Source organism: Hyperolius riggenbachi, chromosome 2 (assembly GCF_040937935.1).
Source record: "Hyperolius riggenbachi isolate aHypRig1 chromosome 2, aHypRig1.pri, whole genome shotgun sequence".
NCBI lineage: Eukaryota > Metazoa > Chordata > Amphibia > Anura > Hyperoliidae > Hyperolius > Hyperolius riggenbachi.
Window position 1 is genome coordinate 136,894,949 of NC_090647.1, and position 19,990 is coordinate 136,914,938.

General features: G+C 44.5%; 1 protein-coding gene across 1 annotated transcript in view; it reads right to left on the reverse strand.

The window, feature by feature from the left end:
- The window catches only part of LRP1 (LDL receptor related protein 1), a 463,435-nt gene that overhangs the window by 232,297 nt on the left and 211,148 nt on the right, over positions 1–19,990 (reverse strand). Inside the window, exon 8 of the mRNA XM_068267473.1 lies at positions 10,614–10,836. Within this exon, the coding sequence (XP_068123574.1) occupies positions 10,614–10,836 (223 nt within the window). The remainder of the gene's footprint in view (positions 1–10,613; positions 10,837–19,990) is intronic.

The following is a 19,990-nucleotide window of genomic DNA, read 5'->3' on the forward strand; positions in this document are numbered from 1 at the left end:
AGGGATTGGACAGCAAGACTGTGGCGACAGTCAAGCAGCCCATCCATGCATCAGGAGAGGAGTTTGGGGGGTCATCATCCCAGCAGGACCTGTTTCAGGAGGGGGAGGATGATGATGACCCGGTGACAGACAGAGACTGGGTGCCACCACCTCCAGGGGATGTCGTCCTCAGCAGCTCTGAGGAGGAGGAGGAGGATGCGCTTGTGGGCCTTGCAAGGAGGCGCATCATTGCAAGCATTGGCAGCAGTAGGCAGGTCCCACAGCCTGCTGGTGTCTCAGGCTCAGCAGCAGCAGCAGCATCTGCCAGTACCACCACCAGCCGCACCCAAGCCCCCCCCCCCCCAACCACCACAGGGAGAAAGGCAGCAGCGCTTCCATGCCGTAGGGGGATGTTTCTGTCACCAATCTGGCGATATTTCACCATGCCCACTGTGTACAGCAAGTACGCCACTTGCAACCACTGTCAGCGGAAGTTGAGCAGAGGTGCAGACCCCTTAAAGTTCAGCACCAGCTCGCTCATCAACCACCTTGCTGCGAAACATTTCCACCAGCATGAGGAGTTCCAGAGGCTGAAGGCATCTGGTGCTGGCAGTGGCACCACACCCATCACTGCACAGCCTTCAGCAGCAGCAGCAGCAGCAACAGCAGCCACCCGCCCTCCTGCTCCTCCAGCAGCACCAGCAGGAGTGCGGAAACGCACTGCTCCTCCCCCCTCTGCAACTCCTGCCGCCGACACTGAGGCCTGTTCTGGCAGCCAGTCCTCAGTGGCCTCCTCCGCTGTGTCTGCTGATTCCCGTGCCAGCAAAAGGCCACGCCAGAGCCTTTTGAGCGAGTCCTTCCAGGGGGTGGTTAGGGCTCTGCCTCCCAGCAGCCGTCGCGTGCGGCAGCTGAACGGCTTGCTGGCACGGGCCATGTGCTCCCAACTCCTGCCGTACACGCTCGTGCAGGAGGGGAGCGACATTCGTGCGCTGCTTGCTTGCGCAGCCCCAGACTGGCAGCTCCCCAGCAGACACTTTTTCTCCCGCAAGGCCATTCCTGCACTGCACCGCTTTGTGATGGCCAATGTGGAGCGAGGGCTGGAGCACGCGGTTGGTGAAAGGGTCCACGTCACCATGGACTCCTGGAGCAGCCGCTTCGGGACAGGCCGCTACCTGTCCTTCACTGTCCACTGGGTCAGCTTGGTGGAAGGGGGTGAGGATGGGAGAGCAGCAGCGGGCACAGCAGCAGCAGCAACACAGTGGGTGGTGCCACCCCGCAGGGTCAGGGGAACTGCAGCAGGTTCCTCCGATCCTCTGCCATCCTCCGGCACACCTGGCCAAACCCCCCGCCTCAGCAGCAGCGTGAAGGCCCGCCACTGCCAAGCGCTGCTGCACTTGGTCAGCCTTGGGAAGACCAAGCTGACGGCAACCCATGTGTTGGCCAAACTCCAGGAGCAGGAGAGGATTTGGCTGACCCCCAAAGGCCTCAGAGTCGGAGAGGTGGTGGCCGACAATGGGGCCAATCTGGTTGCCGCAATAGACAGGGGAAACCTGACCCACATCCCCTGTCTTGCCCTTGTGCTGAACCTGGTGGTGCAGAAGTTCTTGCGCACCTACCAGGGGATGGGCGAACTGCTGGAAACGGCAAGGAACGTTGTGCGTCACTTCCGGCGCTCGGCTGCAGCCTGTGCGAGCCTGGAAGACGTGCAAAAGGAGCTGGATCTGCCACACCATCGGCTGATCCTTGACGTTCCGACTCGCTGGAACTCCACCCTGGCGATGTTGGAGCGTCTGGTTGAACAGAAGCGCGCTGTCAAACAGTACCTTGCCCTGGCCACTGTTTCCGCCGCTCAGAGAAGGGACAAGACCAGCAACATCCCGTCCATCGTCCCCGATGATGACTGGAGGCACATGCAGCAGGTGTACTTAGTGCTGGCTCCCTTTCTGCAGGCCACTAACATGGTGAGCAGGGACCAGGCTATTGTCTGCGAGTGGGTGCCCCTGGTTTGTCTGCTGAACAGGGCCCTCGATGCTTTGCTGGAACAGGGAGCGGCAGCCTTGGACCAGCAGGAGCGGCAAGCAGCTGCACAGTCCACCTCTGAGGGGGAGGAGGAGGAGGACTTGGTGGAGGTCCCTGACCTTGCTGCTGATGAGGGGGAGCAGCACAGTGCAGCTGAGTTGGTGCGGGGGTGGAGAGAGGATGAGGCTGACGAGGCAGAGGAGGAGGATGAGGACAGCAGCACTGCCGTCGATGTGCCAGCAGACGTGGCCCGCCTCTTCCCAATGGCAGCGCACATGCTGACGTGCCTGCGCAGAGACCCCAGGGTGATCCAGATGAAGCAGAGGGAGGACATCTGGATCAGCATGATGTTGGACCCACGCCTCAAGGGGAAGTTGAGCCAGTTCCTGCCGCCTGCAGGAGGAGACCCAGCGCAACAAATAAGGAGCTTGCAGCAGGCCCTTGTTGAGCGCTTGGAGGAAGCCTTCCCCCAGCCTTCCACACCCACTGTCCAGCAGCTAGCACAGAGGCAGCAGCAGGTGCCTGCATCCAGCAGCAAGCGCCCCACAGACCTGCTGTCTCTCAGCCACGAGCTCTACAGGACTGTAGAGGCTCCGGCAGCAGTGACTAGAGAGGAGGTGCATGCAGCAGCATCCTCCACCGGTCACAGCCAGCGCCTGACCCGCATGGTGGCTGACTACATGGGGTCCTACAACGGGCTTGACAGCGATGCCCCTGTTGATCCCATGGAGTATTGGGTCAAGCGCCTGGAGATCTGGAGCGAGCTGGCGCAGTACGCCCTGGAAGTGCTGTCCTGCCCCCCTTCCAGCGTGCTGTCCGAGCACTGCTTCAGTGCAGCTGGTGGTGTGGTCACCGAGAAACGCTCACGTCTGTCTCACAAGTCTGTGGACAGACTGACGTTTCTCAAGATGAACCAGGCGTGGGTGGAAGGCGAGTTCCTGGCCCCTGTTGTCGGCGAGAGGGGGACATGAACTGGCTAAGAACCATTGTTAATGTGCCTTACCACCCTTTACCACCTCCTGGCTCCTGCTCACTAAGCCAGCCTGGTTCACTTTGACTATTACGTCGCCTGCAGCCACACATTTTACACCTACAGTGGGCTGCTGTGTACTGCCCTTCTGCTGTCTGTCTGTGTTTCCCACTGCCAGGGTACACAGATTTACCTTCTGCTGCCACTCTGCCACCAGCTATTACGTCAAAAAATAGCTATATCTGTGTAATTGGTTGTAAAACCAAAACTACAAAACCATTACAAAAAAAAAGGTTTAATTTTTCTGAGGTGCCCGGGTTGAAAACTGTGTTGTCCCAGTTGTGTATTGGACACGATGTGGGCTGCACGACCGCTGTCTGGGACCTCCTGTTGTGTTCATTTACGGCCTGGTATCACCGCTAGGTACCAGGGCTATTATGTCACGCTGCCTACCTGCTGCCACACTCACACTACTCCTCCATTCCTCCTGCTGATGCTGCTGTCTGTCTGTGTTTCCCACTGCCAGGGTACACAGAATTAGCTTCTGCTGCCACTCTGCCACCAGCTATTACGTCAAACAATAGCTGCTCACATTACTCCTCCATTCCTCCTGCTGCTGCTGCTGTCTGTCTGTGTTTCCCACTGCCAGGGTACACAGATTTACCTTCTGCTGCCACTCTGCCACCAGCTATTACGTCAAACAATAGCTGCACACATAATTACTCCTCCATTCCTCCTGCTGCTGCTGCTGTCTGTCTGTGTTTCCCACTGCCAGGGTACACAGATTTACCTTCTGCTGCCACTCTGCCACCAGCTATTACGTCAAAAAATAGCTATATCTGTGTAATTTGTTGTAAAAACAAAACAAAAAAAAACAAAAAAAAAAAAAAGGTTTAATTTTTCTGAGGTGCCCGGGTTGAAAACTGTGTTGTCCCAGTTGTGTATTGGACACAATGTGGGCTGCACGACCGCTGTCTGGGACCTCCTGCCTGCTGTGTTTATTTACAGCCCTGGTATCACCGCTAGGTACCAGGGCTATTATGTCACGCTGCCTGCCTCATTGACTGCCTGCTGCCACACACTCATCCTCCTCCTCCTGCTGCTGAATTTACCTCCTGCTGTCTGTGTGTTTCCACTGCCAGGGAGCACATACAATGGCGCTTCCAACATGCGTGCGCCACCAGCTATTTGTTACGCTCAAAAATAGCTGCATTTCTTTAAAAAAAAAATTTGAAAAGAGAAATAAGTGAAGAAGAAGACGATATAGAAGAAGATGAAGAAGATGAAGAAGAAGAAGATGAAGAAGAAGAAGAAGATGAAGAAGATGAAGAAGAAGAAGAAGATGAAGAAGATGAAGAAGATGAAGAAGAAGAAGATGAAGAAGATGAAGAAGAAGAAGATGAAGAAGATGAAGAAGATGAAGAAGATGAAGAAGATGAAGAAGAAGATGATGAAGAAGAAGAAGATGAAGAAGAAGAAGATGAAGATGAAGAAGATGAAGAAGATGAAGAAGATGATGAAGAAGATGAAGAAGAAGATGAAGAAGATGAAGAAGATGAAGAAGATGAAGAAGAAGAAGAAGAAGAAGATGAAGAAGAAGATGAAGAAGAAGATGAAGAAGATGAAGATGAAGAAGATGAAGAAGATGAAGAAGATGATGAAGAAGATGAAGAAGAAGATGAAGAAGATGAAGAAGAAGATGAAGAAGATGAAGAAGAAGATGAAGAAGATGAAGAAGAAGATGAAGAAGAAGAAGAAGATGATGATGAAGAAGATGAAGAAGAAGAAGAAGACAATATAAAAGAAGAAGAAGATATAGAAGAAGATATAGAAGAAGAAGATATAGAAGAAGAAGAAGAAGAAGAAGAAGAAGAAGAAGATATAGAAGATAAAGAAGAAGAAGAAGAAGTATATACAGTACTGAACAAATTTCTGGACACAACTTCTCTTTTCAACTTTTTTTTTTTAAAGGAACATCCCCACATAATCACTTGCTGTTGTTACTTGGAAAAAAAGAGGTTTCTTGCATCATTCACCCTCAAAACAAGTGTTGGAAGCTATTTAAGGCCATTTCGAATAGTCAGCTCGAATAATGAGCTCGAATACCGACTCGAATAGTGAGCTCGAATTCCGAGGTCGAATCGAATAGTAAAAATTATTCGACTCGAATATTTGACTGACCTCGAATAATTTACTATTCGAATTCGACCTAACTCGAATTTTGAAAAGGGGTATTTGAGCACCACTAGGTACCTCCCCACATACCCATACGAGTGGTTGCCTCTCAGAGCAGCCCACACAATCGTGAGTATATTTTTTACCTACTACCTTTATATATTATCAGGCAAAAATGGCCTCCCGGTGTCCGTATATCTTTCTATCTCTACCAGCAGGGCTGTGGAGTCGGTACAAAAATCATCAGACTCCGAAGCTTATGAAACCCCGACTCCAGGTACCCACAATTGCTCTGACACCAACTCCTCGACTCCAAATCCACAACCCACGCAGGGCTAAGGAGTAGGTAGAAAAATCATCCGACTCCTCAGTTTAAAGTGTACCCGAGGTGACATGTGACTTGATGAGATAAACATGTGTATGTACAGTACTAAACATAGTAATAACCAGGGTGTTTTACTTGTTTTATTTTGCTGCCTGAAATAGTTAATTTTTAAGGCTTGAAATGACAACTTTTGTCTTGTCAGAACCTTGTCAGGAATATGGTAAACATCACTGATAAACAAATTACAACCACAAAAGTTTGTTTGTGGCAAAATACATTTTCTACATATTTCTGAGAGCAGATGGAGAGAGAAAGGGTCAATATAGTTCATGTATTTTCATTTAGGGACACCTAATAGACTGCAACTGAGCAGAGACAACAAAACATTCAATCTACTTTCTAAATGTTTAAATATAAAATAAAATCCTGGGATGTCTTTAAAAGTCATTTTTAGGAGTAGGAGGATAAATATAATTGTTTATCTCATCAGTTTATTTTCACCTCGGGTTCACTTTAAGTAACCAAAAGTAGAACCCAAGTACCCAAGAGTACCCAAAAACTGCTTTGAATCCGGCTCCACAGCGCTGTCTATCAGTACTAAGCAAGCTAAGAAGTTATTCATACAAAACACTTGGATAAATAAGGCCCACTGTTTTTATCAGGGTAGATTGGATTTATTGGCACCATTATCCTGCCTTTCAGTGGGAATGCCTTCTTTATGAACACCATGGCAGGTATTACACTACACATAATAATAACAACACACAATTGTCGGGTTTGCGGTGCACTTTATGCCATGTGGTACTTTCTCTGTTAAAATGCAACAGATGACAGCTGCCGCCCCTTGCTACATTTCAGACACGGCGTTGCCACTTTGCCAGATAAATGGCACATTGTGAATATACAGTATAGGTACTGAGCAATGCCTTCAGCCCGGGGCAGCAAGCAAATTACATTTGTCAATACCCCCACATAAGCTAAAGAATTTAAAGCTGTGCAGTGCGTTCTATAGGGAGGAGGTAACAAGAAGATCATTATTAGCTGAGCAGCAGGAAAACATGGGCTTTAAGATGAATTTGCTTCTTATTTTTGCATGAGTATCATTACATCCAGATAACACAGGGCAAGACAGTTCTGATTCAGCTCCCAAAATGTAAGAGGCAGAAGCAGTATGAGGCAAGCTAACAACTGGTTTACTGAAGATATGGGAGAAGGGAAAGGGAACTGCAACATCATCTGAAGCAACCATCCCAGTCCTGCCATTATTACCAGCCATTATCACCGGCACATGTCAAATGCAGCAGAAGAAGAATGGATTCAATAGTATTGAGCGTGTTTAATAACATTGAAAGAAGCAGTGGAGTGTGTAAAACAAGCCATGCAAATCAAAATAGCAGAGTTGAGTGTACAGACTGAAGTCAAACACCAAGCAGAGATAATACCCATCCCTGTGTGAGCTTCCCAGTGGCATAACCTGTTATCTGTGCTTTAAGCACACCTGAACTATATATATATATATCAGAGCTGGTCATACCTGCAATGGTTTCCACATGGCCCCTGTAGCCCCTCAGCTTTTCCATTCACTCTTAGTAGCTCCAGAGGCAGCCAATGTGGAGTCCACAAAGCCAATTCGAGAGATTTCATGAATCAGGAATTGGCCTGTTTTGTATGGGCAGCCAATGCATCTTTCTGATAAGATTTGATCAGAGAGAGATCAGCCTCTTGGTCATCCTCTTCATAGTCTGTACTTCTTATGCATGCAGGTTTGTAATTCTTTCCCCATTATTCATTGCACAGCGTTATTACCACTTTATACACAATAAAAATATTCAAAATTATACCTGAAGCTCTGTTTTAACTAATTTTGGTGGAATGGTGCACATTATATCGCACCACTGAATCCGGCACAAATACATTAAATAAACCTCAGTCGACCTGCAAAAGGTCCTCAATCCCCAGGTCCCTTCTTGCCACTCTGGCATTGTCACTCCGCAGACTACCGATTCCTCACCCGTTATGGTATTAAGAGAAATCACTAATCTCCACAGCTCATTTCACTACCTGTGTCTTGGACCCCATTCCCTCCCATCTAATCCCCCAGCTTTCCTCCTCCCTTAATCCCGCTCTAACAACTCTATTCAATCTTTCTATCTCCACTGGCACTTTTCCTTCCTTATTCAAACAAGCTATTATCACACCACTTATCAAAAAACCCTCTCTTGATCCAGCTTCTCTATCCAATTACCGGCCTGTCTCGCTCCTCCCCTTTGCTTCTAAACTGCTGGAACGTCACATCCATTCAGAAATGTCTGCCTTTCTCTCTACCAACTCCTTACTTGACCCCTTTCAATCTGGATTCCGCACACACCATTCCACCGAAACTGTCCTCACGAAAGTTGCTAATGACCTACTGGTAGCTAAATCCAAAGGCCAGTTCTGCATTCAAATACTCCTTGACCTTTCCTCTGCCTTTGACACGGTTGATCATGCTCTGCTTCTGCAGACACTGTCATCTTTAGGAATCAAGGGACAAGCACATTCCTGGATCTCCTCTTATCTCTCTGGACGCTCTTACACTGTGTCCTTCTCTAACACCAATTCCTCCCCACGCCCACTGTCTGTTGGTGTTCCTCAAGGCTCTGTTCTTGGGCCACTTCTGTTCTCAGTCTACACTCATGGCCTGGGACAACTTATTAACTCTTTTGGCTTCCAGTATCACCTCTATGGGGATGACACCCAAATCTATCTCTCAGCTCCTGATCTGTCATCACTACTATCTAGAGTCCCCGACTGTCTATGTGCCGTTTCTGCATTTATGTCCTCCCGCTTCCTCAAACTCAACATGACTAAAACGGAAATTGTGATTTTTCCACCATCGCTATCTACACCCTCACCAATTGCAACCATAACGGTAGACAACACCCCAATGACCTCAACCACTAAGGCCCGCTGCTTGGGGGTTATACTCGACTCAGAGCTCTCCTTTAAACCTCACATTGCCTCATTAACCACCACCTGCTATTTCCAGCTCAAAAATATATTCCATATCCTTCCCTTCCTCACACAAGAGGCCACCAAAATGCTTGTACATGACTTAATCATCTCCCGCCTAGACTACTGCAACACCCTGCTCTGTGGGCTACCACAAAAAAGGCTAGCACCTCTCCAATCCCTTCTAAATTCAGCGGCCCGCCTCATTCACCTTTCCACACGCTCTACCAACGCAGCCCCACTGTGCCGTTCTCTCCACTGGTTACCTCTTACCCAGAGGATCCAGTTCAAACTCCTGACTCTAACATACAAAGCCCTCCATGAGTTGTGCCCTCCATACATCTCATCACTAATCTCAAGATATTGTCCCACCCGCAACCTCCGCTCCTCCCAAGAAATTCTCCTGGCCTCTAAGCTGATCACCTCCTCTCATGCTCGCATCCAAGACTTTACACGAGCATCATCTCTTATCTGGAACTCTCTTCCCCAGCCTGTACGTCATGCTCCAAACCTGGACATCTTCAAACGCACTCTTAAAACACACCTTTTCAGACAAGCTTATAACAATTCTATAGCCCTTATTTACTTATTTGACACAATGTAATCAGAGGCAAAGGGTCACTGCCTCATCCATCCTCCACCCCCTTACCTAATGTGTCCCCCACTACCCACTAGATTGTAAGCTCGCAAGGGCAGGGTCCTCCTCCTAATGTTTACTGTTTTTGTCACAATATTTGTGCTGCTTGGAACTCTGTTTTACAATTTGTTAGTATATCTATGTTCCCCTTGTCGTCTTATTGTGCTTTGTAAAGCGCTGTGGAATATGTTGGCGCTATATAAATAAAAAATAATAATAATAATAATAATATGCAAGTCTTGCAACCTTAACGTTTCTGTATTAGAATATTAAAGTGGAAGGCTTCGGCAGTGCAACACAAACTGGGAGAGTGAGTACCTGCCACTGCAAAAATAAAGTATGGCATGCTTAGAACTCATTGTTTCAGAGTGGGACGGATTTAAAGTGGATCCGAGATGAACTTTTACTCATTGCATTATTGTGTTCCTTTCCTGTAGTTTATAGGGCATTCTTCAAGCCAAATACTTTTTTGTTTTTGTTTTAATACTTTAATTCCCTATAAACTAAACAAGCCTTGCCCACAGCCCTCAGAGTGCCAAGGCATTTTCAAACAGCAGCAAGGGCTTACAGGCGCTCAGTCTGGGCAGGAGGAGGGGGAGGTGTTGCTAGCCATTGATTTCAGAGGCAGAGGGGAGGAGGGAGAAAGAGAGGGGACTGAATTTACACACAAGAAAACGGATACCATCTCCAGCCCTTAGCCTGTGACAGTATGACAAAAAAAACCATGGCTGCCTTCATTGTATCACAGGAATAAATAGTCATACACGTTTTAAACTTTTGCAGCTAGATATGCTGTGTAAACTATCTAAACTTTAGATAAGATATATACACAAGTTACTTGTTATAGTTTTTCATCTCGGATCCGCTTTAAGGATTCCAGGTCTACTCTTAGTTCTTATCCCAAGATGAATAGCAAAGGATAAAGTAGAGAGCAGACTTACCTAGAAACATCCCTGCAAATCCCTTTGAGGCATTAGGTAATATCAAGAGGTTGCCCCAGACTTCATCTACCAGAGACCCAGACAGCAAAGCACATGAGAACATGACAATCTGCCAATCATTCATAGCCTGATGGTGCCATCTTTCTAATGGGAGAGTGATCAGCTTTGTGCATTTTGAATTTAGGAATGTATTAAAATATATACTGTAACTAGTTTTTTTTTTCCTTGTTGGAGACACAGGGAGCAATAAAACATCTTTCTTCTCCCCATTATTAAAAAGGTTATTACTGTACTATGTGTTGTAACCAAAGAGATTTCCCATAACCTCCTGTTTATGGTGACCAAGTCAATGACACAGGAAGTCAAGAGAACTCACTACCCAACTTTAACAGGATGGTAATAAAATTCAAAAATTCCATGTCTTCCCCAAGGTAACTTAAAAAATGAATTTTACTAGAAATAACCTCACACATCTATACTAACAATAATATAGGCTTGGAACAATGAAAATGCATCTGATTTCAAGACAAGAAAACACTGAAAGCAAGCTCAGGTATAAAGGAGATCATTACTTACTAGGAGGCCCTGAATGATGGTGTGCCGGTTCTTGCCTTCATAGTCCACCACCTCGATGTAGTCCAAATACGCATCTGCCCAGTAGACCAATCTATTCACTAGATCCAAAGTAATCCCATGTGGGAAGACAATTTTGCTGTCTACCAGTTTAGTCCTGTCCAGACCATCCATATCGCACCTTTCCACTTTAGGGATCTGCCCATAATCCGTGAAGAAAACTTTGCTGTAAAAAGTGTTTTTGTCATTACTGAAAATGCATCAAAGAAGCTGGTGACAGACATTCAATAACATACAGAAATATTCCAAACAGTTAAGATATAAAAAAAAAAAAGCCAGATTTCTGTATAAACCACCCAGAACCCAGGTCCACTAGTGGTTCTGGCAGGTCTTGTGCAGCAACAATACTGCTGCATCAATCAGAGCAGAGCAGAGCCTGAGCAAGGGAGTCTTTCCTCTTTAAAGCACCAACTAAACCCAAAACTGAACAAGGTATTTATTAGTGTCAATTATACATTTATTACCTTTGGAAGTCACCTTTTCAAATATGAATAACTAAATATGCAGTATATAGCGTCTTAATAGTTTTCTGCTACCAGAGTGACGTTTTACAATTGCTTTTCATCCAACTACTGTGAACTACAAGCCCGCCTCCTGACACAGCACTTGGCCTTTTACTTTAATGCAGGGATGCTGGTAAATGTAGTGGGCATTTATTATGCTTTTTTGTGACATGGTCTTAATTGGCCTACCCACTGACTGAATCCAGAGCAGAGAAGAAGTAAACTATGCACAGTTTTCCAAGAACATATGGTCTGTCAATCAGGCCTTACATCCACGACTTTGTTTTTATATACTGCATTTCTGGATCGATCTGATTGCAATCAGAATTTGCCTGTGGGTTTAGTTGGCCTAAAAAAAAAAAAAAAAAAAAAGAAGAAAAGAAAAAAAATAAAAGAACTGGTGAAAGGAGAAATTACAGTGATATGCATTATATAGGACAGAAGTTGGCCATGGGGAGCTGAAAAATAAAAAAAATGCTCAAGAATCATAAATGTTCAGTAATAGCAGTCTGGGTTCAGAATGGTCTGTCAACAATTCCAAGTTGCTGTTTCCTAATGTAGGTAACTTTTAGACAGCATGACAGGTGATGAAAGAAGAAGCTGCTATTTTATAAATCAAAAATTATAAACAGCAGCAGCAGCAACTGCAGGCAAATAAAGGGATCTCATATATGTATCCTATATACTAGCCAAAGGTTGTAAATATGCATGGGACCATGGGCAGCAGCTTAGTGTTGGCATCACAGTTGTGGGCAAAGGCTTAGTGCAGCAGGTGTGGTGTACACGCAATTCTTTTTAAGAATCGGGGTTTCCTGGTACTTAATTAACATACAGTGCATGGAGTGCTTTTGTGTAATAAATGAACATTAGTACAGCCTATATCAGGTGCTCAGAAGACAAAGATACCAAGGCACAGATTACTTGAGACCAGTGGCACAGGTTTCCCAGTATCCACAAGTGGCACATGTGACAGGCACATGGTTAGCAGGGTAACTGCCTCCCGCAAATGTAAAATTATACTGTTGTAGTGTCCTCAGATTGTGGGAGTTGGACATTAAAGAATTGTGCTTGGTAAGGTAGAACGAATGAGTAATATGCATGCATTATACTCAGGCCTGGATTTACATCACAGGAGCCTATAGGCACAGATGTCCAGGCACCCTAAACTTCACCCTCCAGAAACCCACAAACCCCCGCTGAACCGCACCACAAGTGTGCTGGCCCTTACCAGTCATAGGTAGCTATCAGTGTCCCTTAGCATTAGGTAGCCAGCTAGTGGTGCCCCGACTGAAGGGAGATCTTGTCAGTGGAATGCCGAGAGCCAGGTTACTAAACTCTCATTTAAGCTCTGCTCAGGACTCTGCATAGGGAAGTAGAAAGGCACTAGGGGAGGAGAGTGAGCCGCCCCTTCATCATCAGGCGCCTGTAGGCGCGTGCCTACACAGTGCCTTATGGTAAATCCAGCCCTGGTTATACTGCGAACAACAATTCTAACAATAATACACGGATTAACAGGAACCCACACCATGAATACTGGACAAACAATTCATTAAACAGGCTGTCTGCTACTGGTTTTGCGCACAGTAGGCAGATTCACTACATATGAACTGAGCGCGCCCAGCCGGGCTGCAGCTCTCTTAAGCTGCTCCAGACCTTGTCTCAGATTTCTACACCTTTAAACCTATTTGTGCTGAAACTGGACTCAAAATACAGAGGAATTCCACCCACCACGACCAAGACTACAACTACAACCAACCAGAACAATCGGATTACTTTGGATGGCAGAGATTTAAACTGGATTGAAATCCTCCATGAAGCTTACCTCTGCTGAACACACCAAGCCTTCTAACAGCTGACCTGAAACAAGACCCTCAACCTCTCTGAAGACTTGATTGCCTGTGATTGCCCTCACTCCACCCTGTGAGTAATCCTTTATTCATTATCCAAGGCATATGCACCAAGTGACTATTTTCCACATTTATGTTATCATTTATCATCTAACTCTAAAACAAGGAACTTTACTTAAAATAAATCTATGATCCAACTCTGTGTAGGAATGAAAGGAGTTTGCACAGATCCCCTTTGATCTCAGCAGGACTCCAGAAGTACAAGCTATCTGAACAAGTCTATTGTCTCTAATGTCAACATACAAATACTCATCAAAGGACCTTCTCTCTGCCTGCCCTCCCAAGGAACAATTACAAATTAACACCTCACTAGCTCTCCGCTTAAAATCCTTTGGGATACTCAGGAAATGCAGAAGGGGGCGGAGAGGTAGTGGATCCAAGTATAAAAAACATATTTGCCCTCAGAAAAGCTTAATCACAGCTACACTCTGCAATGCCAGATCGATAAATAATAAGACTGCAACTATACATGACCTAATAGAGCTCTCTGATCTGACCTTTTTGACAGAGACCTGGCTTGGGAAGCATGCAGGCCCAACTCTTGAAGCAACCGTGCCGGCCAATTATTCAATCTTGCACTGTGAGAGACAAGTCGGCAAGGGTGGGGGGGTTGCCATATGCTTCAGATCCTCTTTGAACATAAGGCCCCTGCCCATAGGCCCCACTGAAACCTTTGAATGTCTTGCAGCTCAACTGTCAGCAGAAGTAAACATCAACATATTGCTCATATACCGCCCCCCAAAAAATGGTCCAGCCTTTCTTAAGGAAATATCTGAACTCTTATCCTGCGTAACAGTGGAACACCCTAGATGGATCATCCTGGGAGACTTCAATGCATGGGTGGATGATCACGACTCCCAGCTAGGAAGTGAACTACTTCTCATAATGAGTGAACTGGGTCTCTCTCAGGCTGTCAACCTCCCCACCCACACGAAAGGGCACACCCTGGATCTTATATTTCATTCCGGACTTTTAATATCACACATGGATATAAACCCAGTGATATGGTCAGATCACCACACCATCCACTTCTCTCTGACAGCACCAGCGATAAAATACAGAGGGAAAGAACTCATAAAATACCGTTCACTGAAAGATGTCTCACCCCAGCACGTTCAGAATATCCTCAACTTCGACGCATTAACCAATCATTGCGCAGACCCAGACTCCATGGTCCTGATATACAACCATGCAGTGTCATCTGCCTATGACGCCCTCGCTCCAGTTCGCATCAAACGATCTACACCACTTCACCATGCACGGTGGTTTGACAGCTCACTAAAGGACATAAAGAAAGAAGTGCGCAGACTAGAAAGGAAGTGGCGAAAATCTCAGAATTCAAAAGATAAACACACCCTTGTCTCTCACCTGGAAAGCTACCAAAATGCGATCACCAAGAAAAAATCCTCCTACCTATCACAGGAGATCGCAAAGGCCGCCAACAGACCAGCCCAACTATTCCGCACAGTTGATAGACTATGTAATCCATCCTGTCTAAAACCCACTATAACTCCCTCAAAGGAGCTATGTGAGAAATTTGCTTGCTACTTTGCTGACAAAGTATCTTCTATTCGGTCTCTCATTCAGTCCACAGCACCCAAGACCCATGCAACTAATGGAAATAGCTGCAAAAACAACCTAACACCCTGGACTGACTTCAAAAGTATTAGTGAGGAAGAGATCTCAGACATCCTGTGTCGTCTCCGCCAGACAACCTGCGACCTGGACCCTGGACCAACTAAACATATGCTGAAATGCCCTGACCTGCTTGGTCCAGCATTTCACAAAATAGTAAATTGCTCTCTGCAAGCAGGGAGGTTTCCTACCTCTCTAAAAGAAGGAATCATCAAGCCCCTTCTTAAAAAACCTTCCATGGATCCAGATGCTATGAGCAGCTACAGACCTGTCTCCAACCTCCCCTTCTTAGGTAAAGTTATTGAAAAGGCTGTCTGTCTGCAACTTGAAACCAGGCTGTCAGTAAACAACATCCTGGACCCTCTACAATCTGGCTTTAAGAAACACCACAGCTGTGAAACAGCCCTCATCCAAGTCTGCAACGATCTGCTCATGGCAAGGGACAGAGGGGAATGCTCCATCCTAATCCTGTTGGATCTCTCAGCTGCTTTTGATACAGTTGACCATAAAATCCTGCTTAACAGACTGCAGGAGTACTGTGGCATCAGTGGATCAGTCCTCCAGTGGTTCAGATCATTCCTGACTGACAGAACACAGAGAGTATCCCTAGGACCTATAATGTCCAAACCTGCACCTCTACAATTCGGAGTGCCACAAGGATCAATCCTATCCCCTCTGCTGTTTGCAATCTACATGTTGCCAATCGGTACACTTATCCAACGACATGGCCTGACGTACCACTGCTACGCCGATGACACACAGCTATACCTGTCCTTCAAACCTGGTGGAACAGACCCTACCCCAAAAATAAACTCTTGCTTAGCTGAGCTTCAGGCATGGATGAATGATAACTGGTTGAAACTGAATGCTGACAAAACTGAGGTCCTGTTTGTCCAAAGCCAGTGCTCGCCATCAAAACAGCTCTATCCTAAAGCAACACCAATCAGGATTGGGAATTCAGACATAAACAGCTCCAACCTTGTGCGCAGCCTTGGCGTACTAATCGATGGGGAATTGAGTTTCAGAAACCAAATTTCATCTGTAGTTAAATCTTCCTTCTTTCATCTGAAGAACATTGCAAAGATTAAACATCTGATTCCCCCAGAGGATCTTCAAACCCTAGTCCACGCCTTCATCACATCACGGCTGGACTACTGCAATGCCCTTTATGCTGGCCTCCCCAAAAAGGACCTGCGTCGCCTGCAATTAGTGCAGAATGCTGCTGCCAGATTGCTAACAAACCAGCCTCGCCACTGTCACATTACACCGATCCTTCGCTCACTGCACTGGCTACCAGTAGAATGGAGAATACTCTTCAAGATTGGACTGCTGACATTCAAATCCCTGCACAATCTGGGCCCTGGATACATGAAGGACTTGCTGAAGCTGCACCACACCTCTCACAACCTCAGATCAGCAAGTTCTATAAACTTGGTCACTCCCAGAGTGCACCTCAAAAAATCTGGAGACAGAGCCTTCTGTCATGCTGCCCCTACTCTTTGGAACTCCCTACCACATCCAGTAAAGACAGCACCATCCCTGGAGCTATTCAAATCCAGACTGAAAAGCCACCTGTTTAGCCTGGCATTTCCAGATTTATAAAATTCTTCCTCTGTACCACGATGGTCGGAGCCATGCTTATGCGCTTTGAGTCCCATGGGAGAAAAGCGCTTTACAAATGTTATTTGTTGTTGTTGTTGTTATATGTGCTGTCAAGTGCATGGAAATCCAGACGCATGCACGCACGCACACGACAAGCTACGACAAGTGAATTTTTCCCTCTATGAATTGGACTCCTGATGGCTGCCTTTGTGATTTTAAACGTCATGATATGTGGATGTAGAATCTTTTATCATACAGAATGCGAGGCGGCTTCATTTTCCTCAGCTTCTATCAATTACATGCATATTAGAGTAATTGAAACTAATCGCAGAATCACTAATATGCTTTAAGTGAATAGTAATACACAGTTATAATGAAGGAGAAAGTACTATATTGCACTGGTGATAGTACGCCACACACATACACATAAAGAAGATGAAACTACTCCTCCGTGAGGGCAAGTTACATACACTGATGAGCGCTAATCTAGTCTGCTAGAGAATACCCAAGCAGCTCAGGGTGACCCACCACCATTGAATCAATTTACCTTCACAGAAAATATCTAAAGAGTACGGATTTACTTAATTCCTTTATTTCTTATAGGAATAGTAAAACTTGGAGTAGTGTTTTACTTAGATTCCCTGAGGACGCCAGAGAGTGAAACTAGTCGGGAAGGAGACGGGCGGAACCATTCTCTCTATCCTGCTGGGACATTTTAATAGGTGCATTTTATCTGTGGGGTTCCCTATGATATAGGGCCCCCCATGTAAGTTTAAGTTTTTAAATTTTATAAAATTGTAATGATCTTTGTTTTTTTAAAGGGCAAATGTAATGAGAGGGAATATGGAGGCTGCCATATTTATTTCCTTTTAAGCAATACCAGTTTCCTGGCAGTCCTGCTGATCCTCTGCTTTTAATACCTTTAGCCATAGACCCTGAACAAGCATGGAGCAGATCAGAGGTTTCTGACATTATTGTCAGATCTGACAAGATTAGCTGCATGCTTGTTTCTGGTGTGATTCAGACACTACTGCAGCCAAATAGACCAGCAGGGCTAACATCAGATATCCCCTTCAACCAATCATTGTCCACTGTTAATAATATGAATGGACTTGATTGATTCACTTCCTACTGTCTGCTTTACTTATACATCTTGATTGTGGTATCACTGTATTAGCCCTACCAGTATAAATATCACTATAAATACAATGTCAATTAAGATTTTTAAAATATACTCCGTATTATCACCCAGGGTTATACTTCCCACGTAAAGTTTCCCTTTTTTTCCTTTATCTTTTGTTATTCTCCTTAACTTACTGATATACAATTATTTATGTATTTATTTATTTATTTTATTTACAAGAACAAACTAGTGATAATATCTTTATTTTTTGGCCTGAGAGATAGATCTACTGTCTCCCCGAAGCCCAGAGCGGACATGTAAATTGGGGTTTGATGGCGTCTGAGTCTCAGTGGGACCAATGTGTTGTTCAGTTCCCTTTAGTTATTTATGTTATTACTTTTGTTTTATTGTTGTCTTACTATCATTCCGTGCATTTTGTTCCTTAACATATGTATGCTTCAGTGTACTACATAACTACATTTTAGCGGTTTACTACAAAAGCTTTCATTAAAATGTATTATTTGACATTATTGCATACTTTTCTGTATTGTATTTTTTTCTGTTCAATGGTAATCACCTATTTCTATATGGCTACCTGTTATCTCTATGTTGATTTTTTTTTTCAAAACTTCAATAAAAATGTATTGAAAAAAAAAAAAAAAAAAGAAGAAGAAGATCAGCAGGGCTGCCAGGCAACTGGCATTGTTTAAAAGGAAATACATATGGCAGCCTCCCTATACTTCTCGCTTCCGGTTCCCGTTAAACCCCAATCTTTGAATTTTGGATTGTAGTAGTGTTAATTAGGGGGAGAAGCTTACTGTATTTTTGGCTTTGTATTTTGTAGATAATGTTATTTTTCCTTTATAGGTTTCAGCAGCTGAATGTCTTTAGCATTTTAGCTGCATATGTTGTGTGCTAAATACATTCTGTATTCCATTAGTCATGGAGGATGCATTGCACTAGTATGAATACTTATCAATTTCATTCTACATTAAAAAGGATCCTACAGATTCCTGTTTAAAACGCATTTAAAATTTCTAACAGGTACAAAATGATAAAATTCACAGTTCAGTTCCTAATGCTTAATGCAGTTAGCAGAACCAACTAATTGCTAAAAATGTAAGTAAACCTTCTCCATCTGTGACTAAAGTGTGTGGCTAAAATCAATGAATATAAAAGAGGCTTTAATAATTGGGAAGGAGTCTGGAAAAAAAAGGTCACAAACTATGCTCAGCCAAGTGAGAAATACATCAGTGTGATGCGCAGTGCTGGTTTATCCCATCAGCAGTCAATCGTGGAAGGCACTGAAATCCATTATTATTACTATTATTGCTACTAGTGGCTTTCACATGGCCCCCCTAACTGACAGAATGGGCTTACCGTAAATACATTTATATTCTAATTGTTCAAAGCTGTATTTAAAGGTGAACTACAGGCAGACAGCTAAATACATGCTGTAGCTGAAATACTGTCCACACAAAATCTCTTACCAGAACAGTTTTCATTCGGTATATTCCGTCCTGTGATTCAGATATCTTAACTATACAGGCAGACAGCAACAGTAAATGCAAACCAGAGACGAAACATCCTCATATATTTTACCATATATATCAGTGGGTACATTAGAGAAAACCCCTACCTTGCTTTCGGTTTCATTATTTACTGTTCAGATTGCTTCTTAGCAGCCCTGATAAAATCCCCGACTGAGCATTCAGTCTGGCTTTGCTATAATAACTCAGCTATAATGATTCCTGAGCAGAGCCACAAGAGGGCAGGCTTGGGCTTGAAAAGACAGCACAGAAGACTCAGCTATAAAGATTCCCGAACAAAGCCAGACTGAATGGTCAGTCGGGGATTTTATCAGGGCTGATAAGAAGCAATCTGAACAGTAAATAATGAAACAGAGAGCAGGGCAGGCGTTTTCTCTAATGTTCCCACTGATATATATGGTAAAATACATGAGGGTGCTTCGTCTCTGGTTCCCTTTAAAGCAAACCGAAGCAAAAATAAACGTATGAGATAATGAATTGTATGTGTAGTACAGCTAACAAATAGAACATTAGCAGAAAATAACTGATTCTCATATTGTTTTCCAGTACAGGAAAAGTAAAGGAAAAAAAAAACATCAGTTATCTATGCAATAGAGCTTTACTGAGCTAATCGACCCACTGAGTCGAATACAGTCCTGTTTTTTGAAGCACTTAAACGGCTAAGAAACAGTGAGAGACAGCTTGAGATAAGGTTTTACTGCAAGAAAGTTCAAAGGGTGATTATTTCTGATTTGTTTTATAGCTGAACAGACAGAGGACCATATGCAATAGCTTTTTCTCCTGAGTTTTCTCCTAGGTGATATTTGCAATGCCTTTTAAACCACCAGCAAGCAAAATAAATGCTCAACATCATTTTGATAGTATTTTTTAACTACTTTTTGATAGTTTTCTTTGGAAAGTGGTAAAAAGTTATTTTAAATCAAAGATGAAAATTTGTCTCCTAGGATAAAAACGGAATTGCATATAGACCAGAGTGTGCAACTGTGACAGAATGATGCAA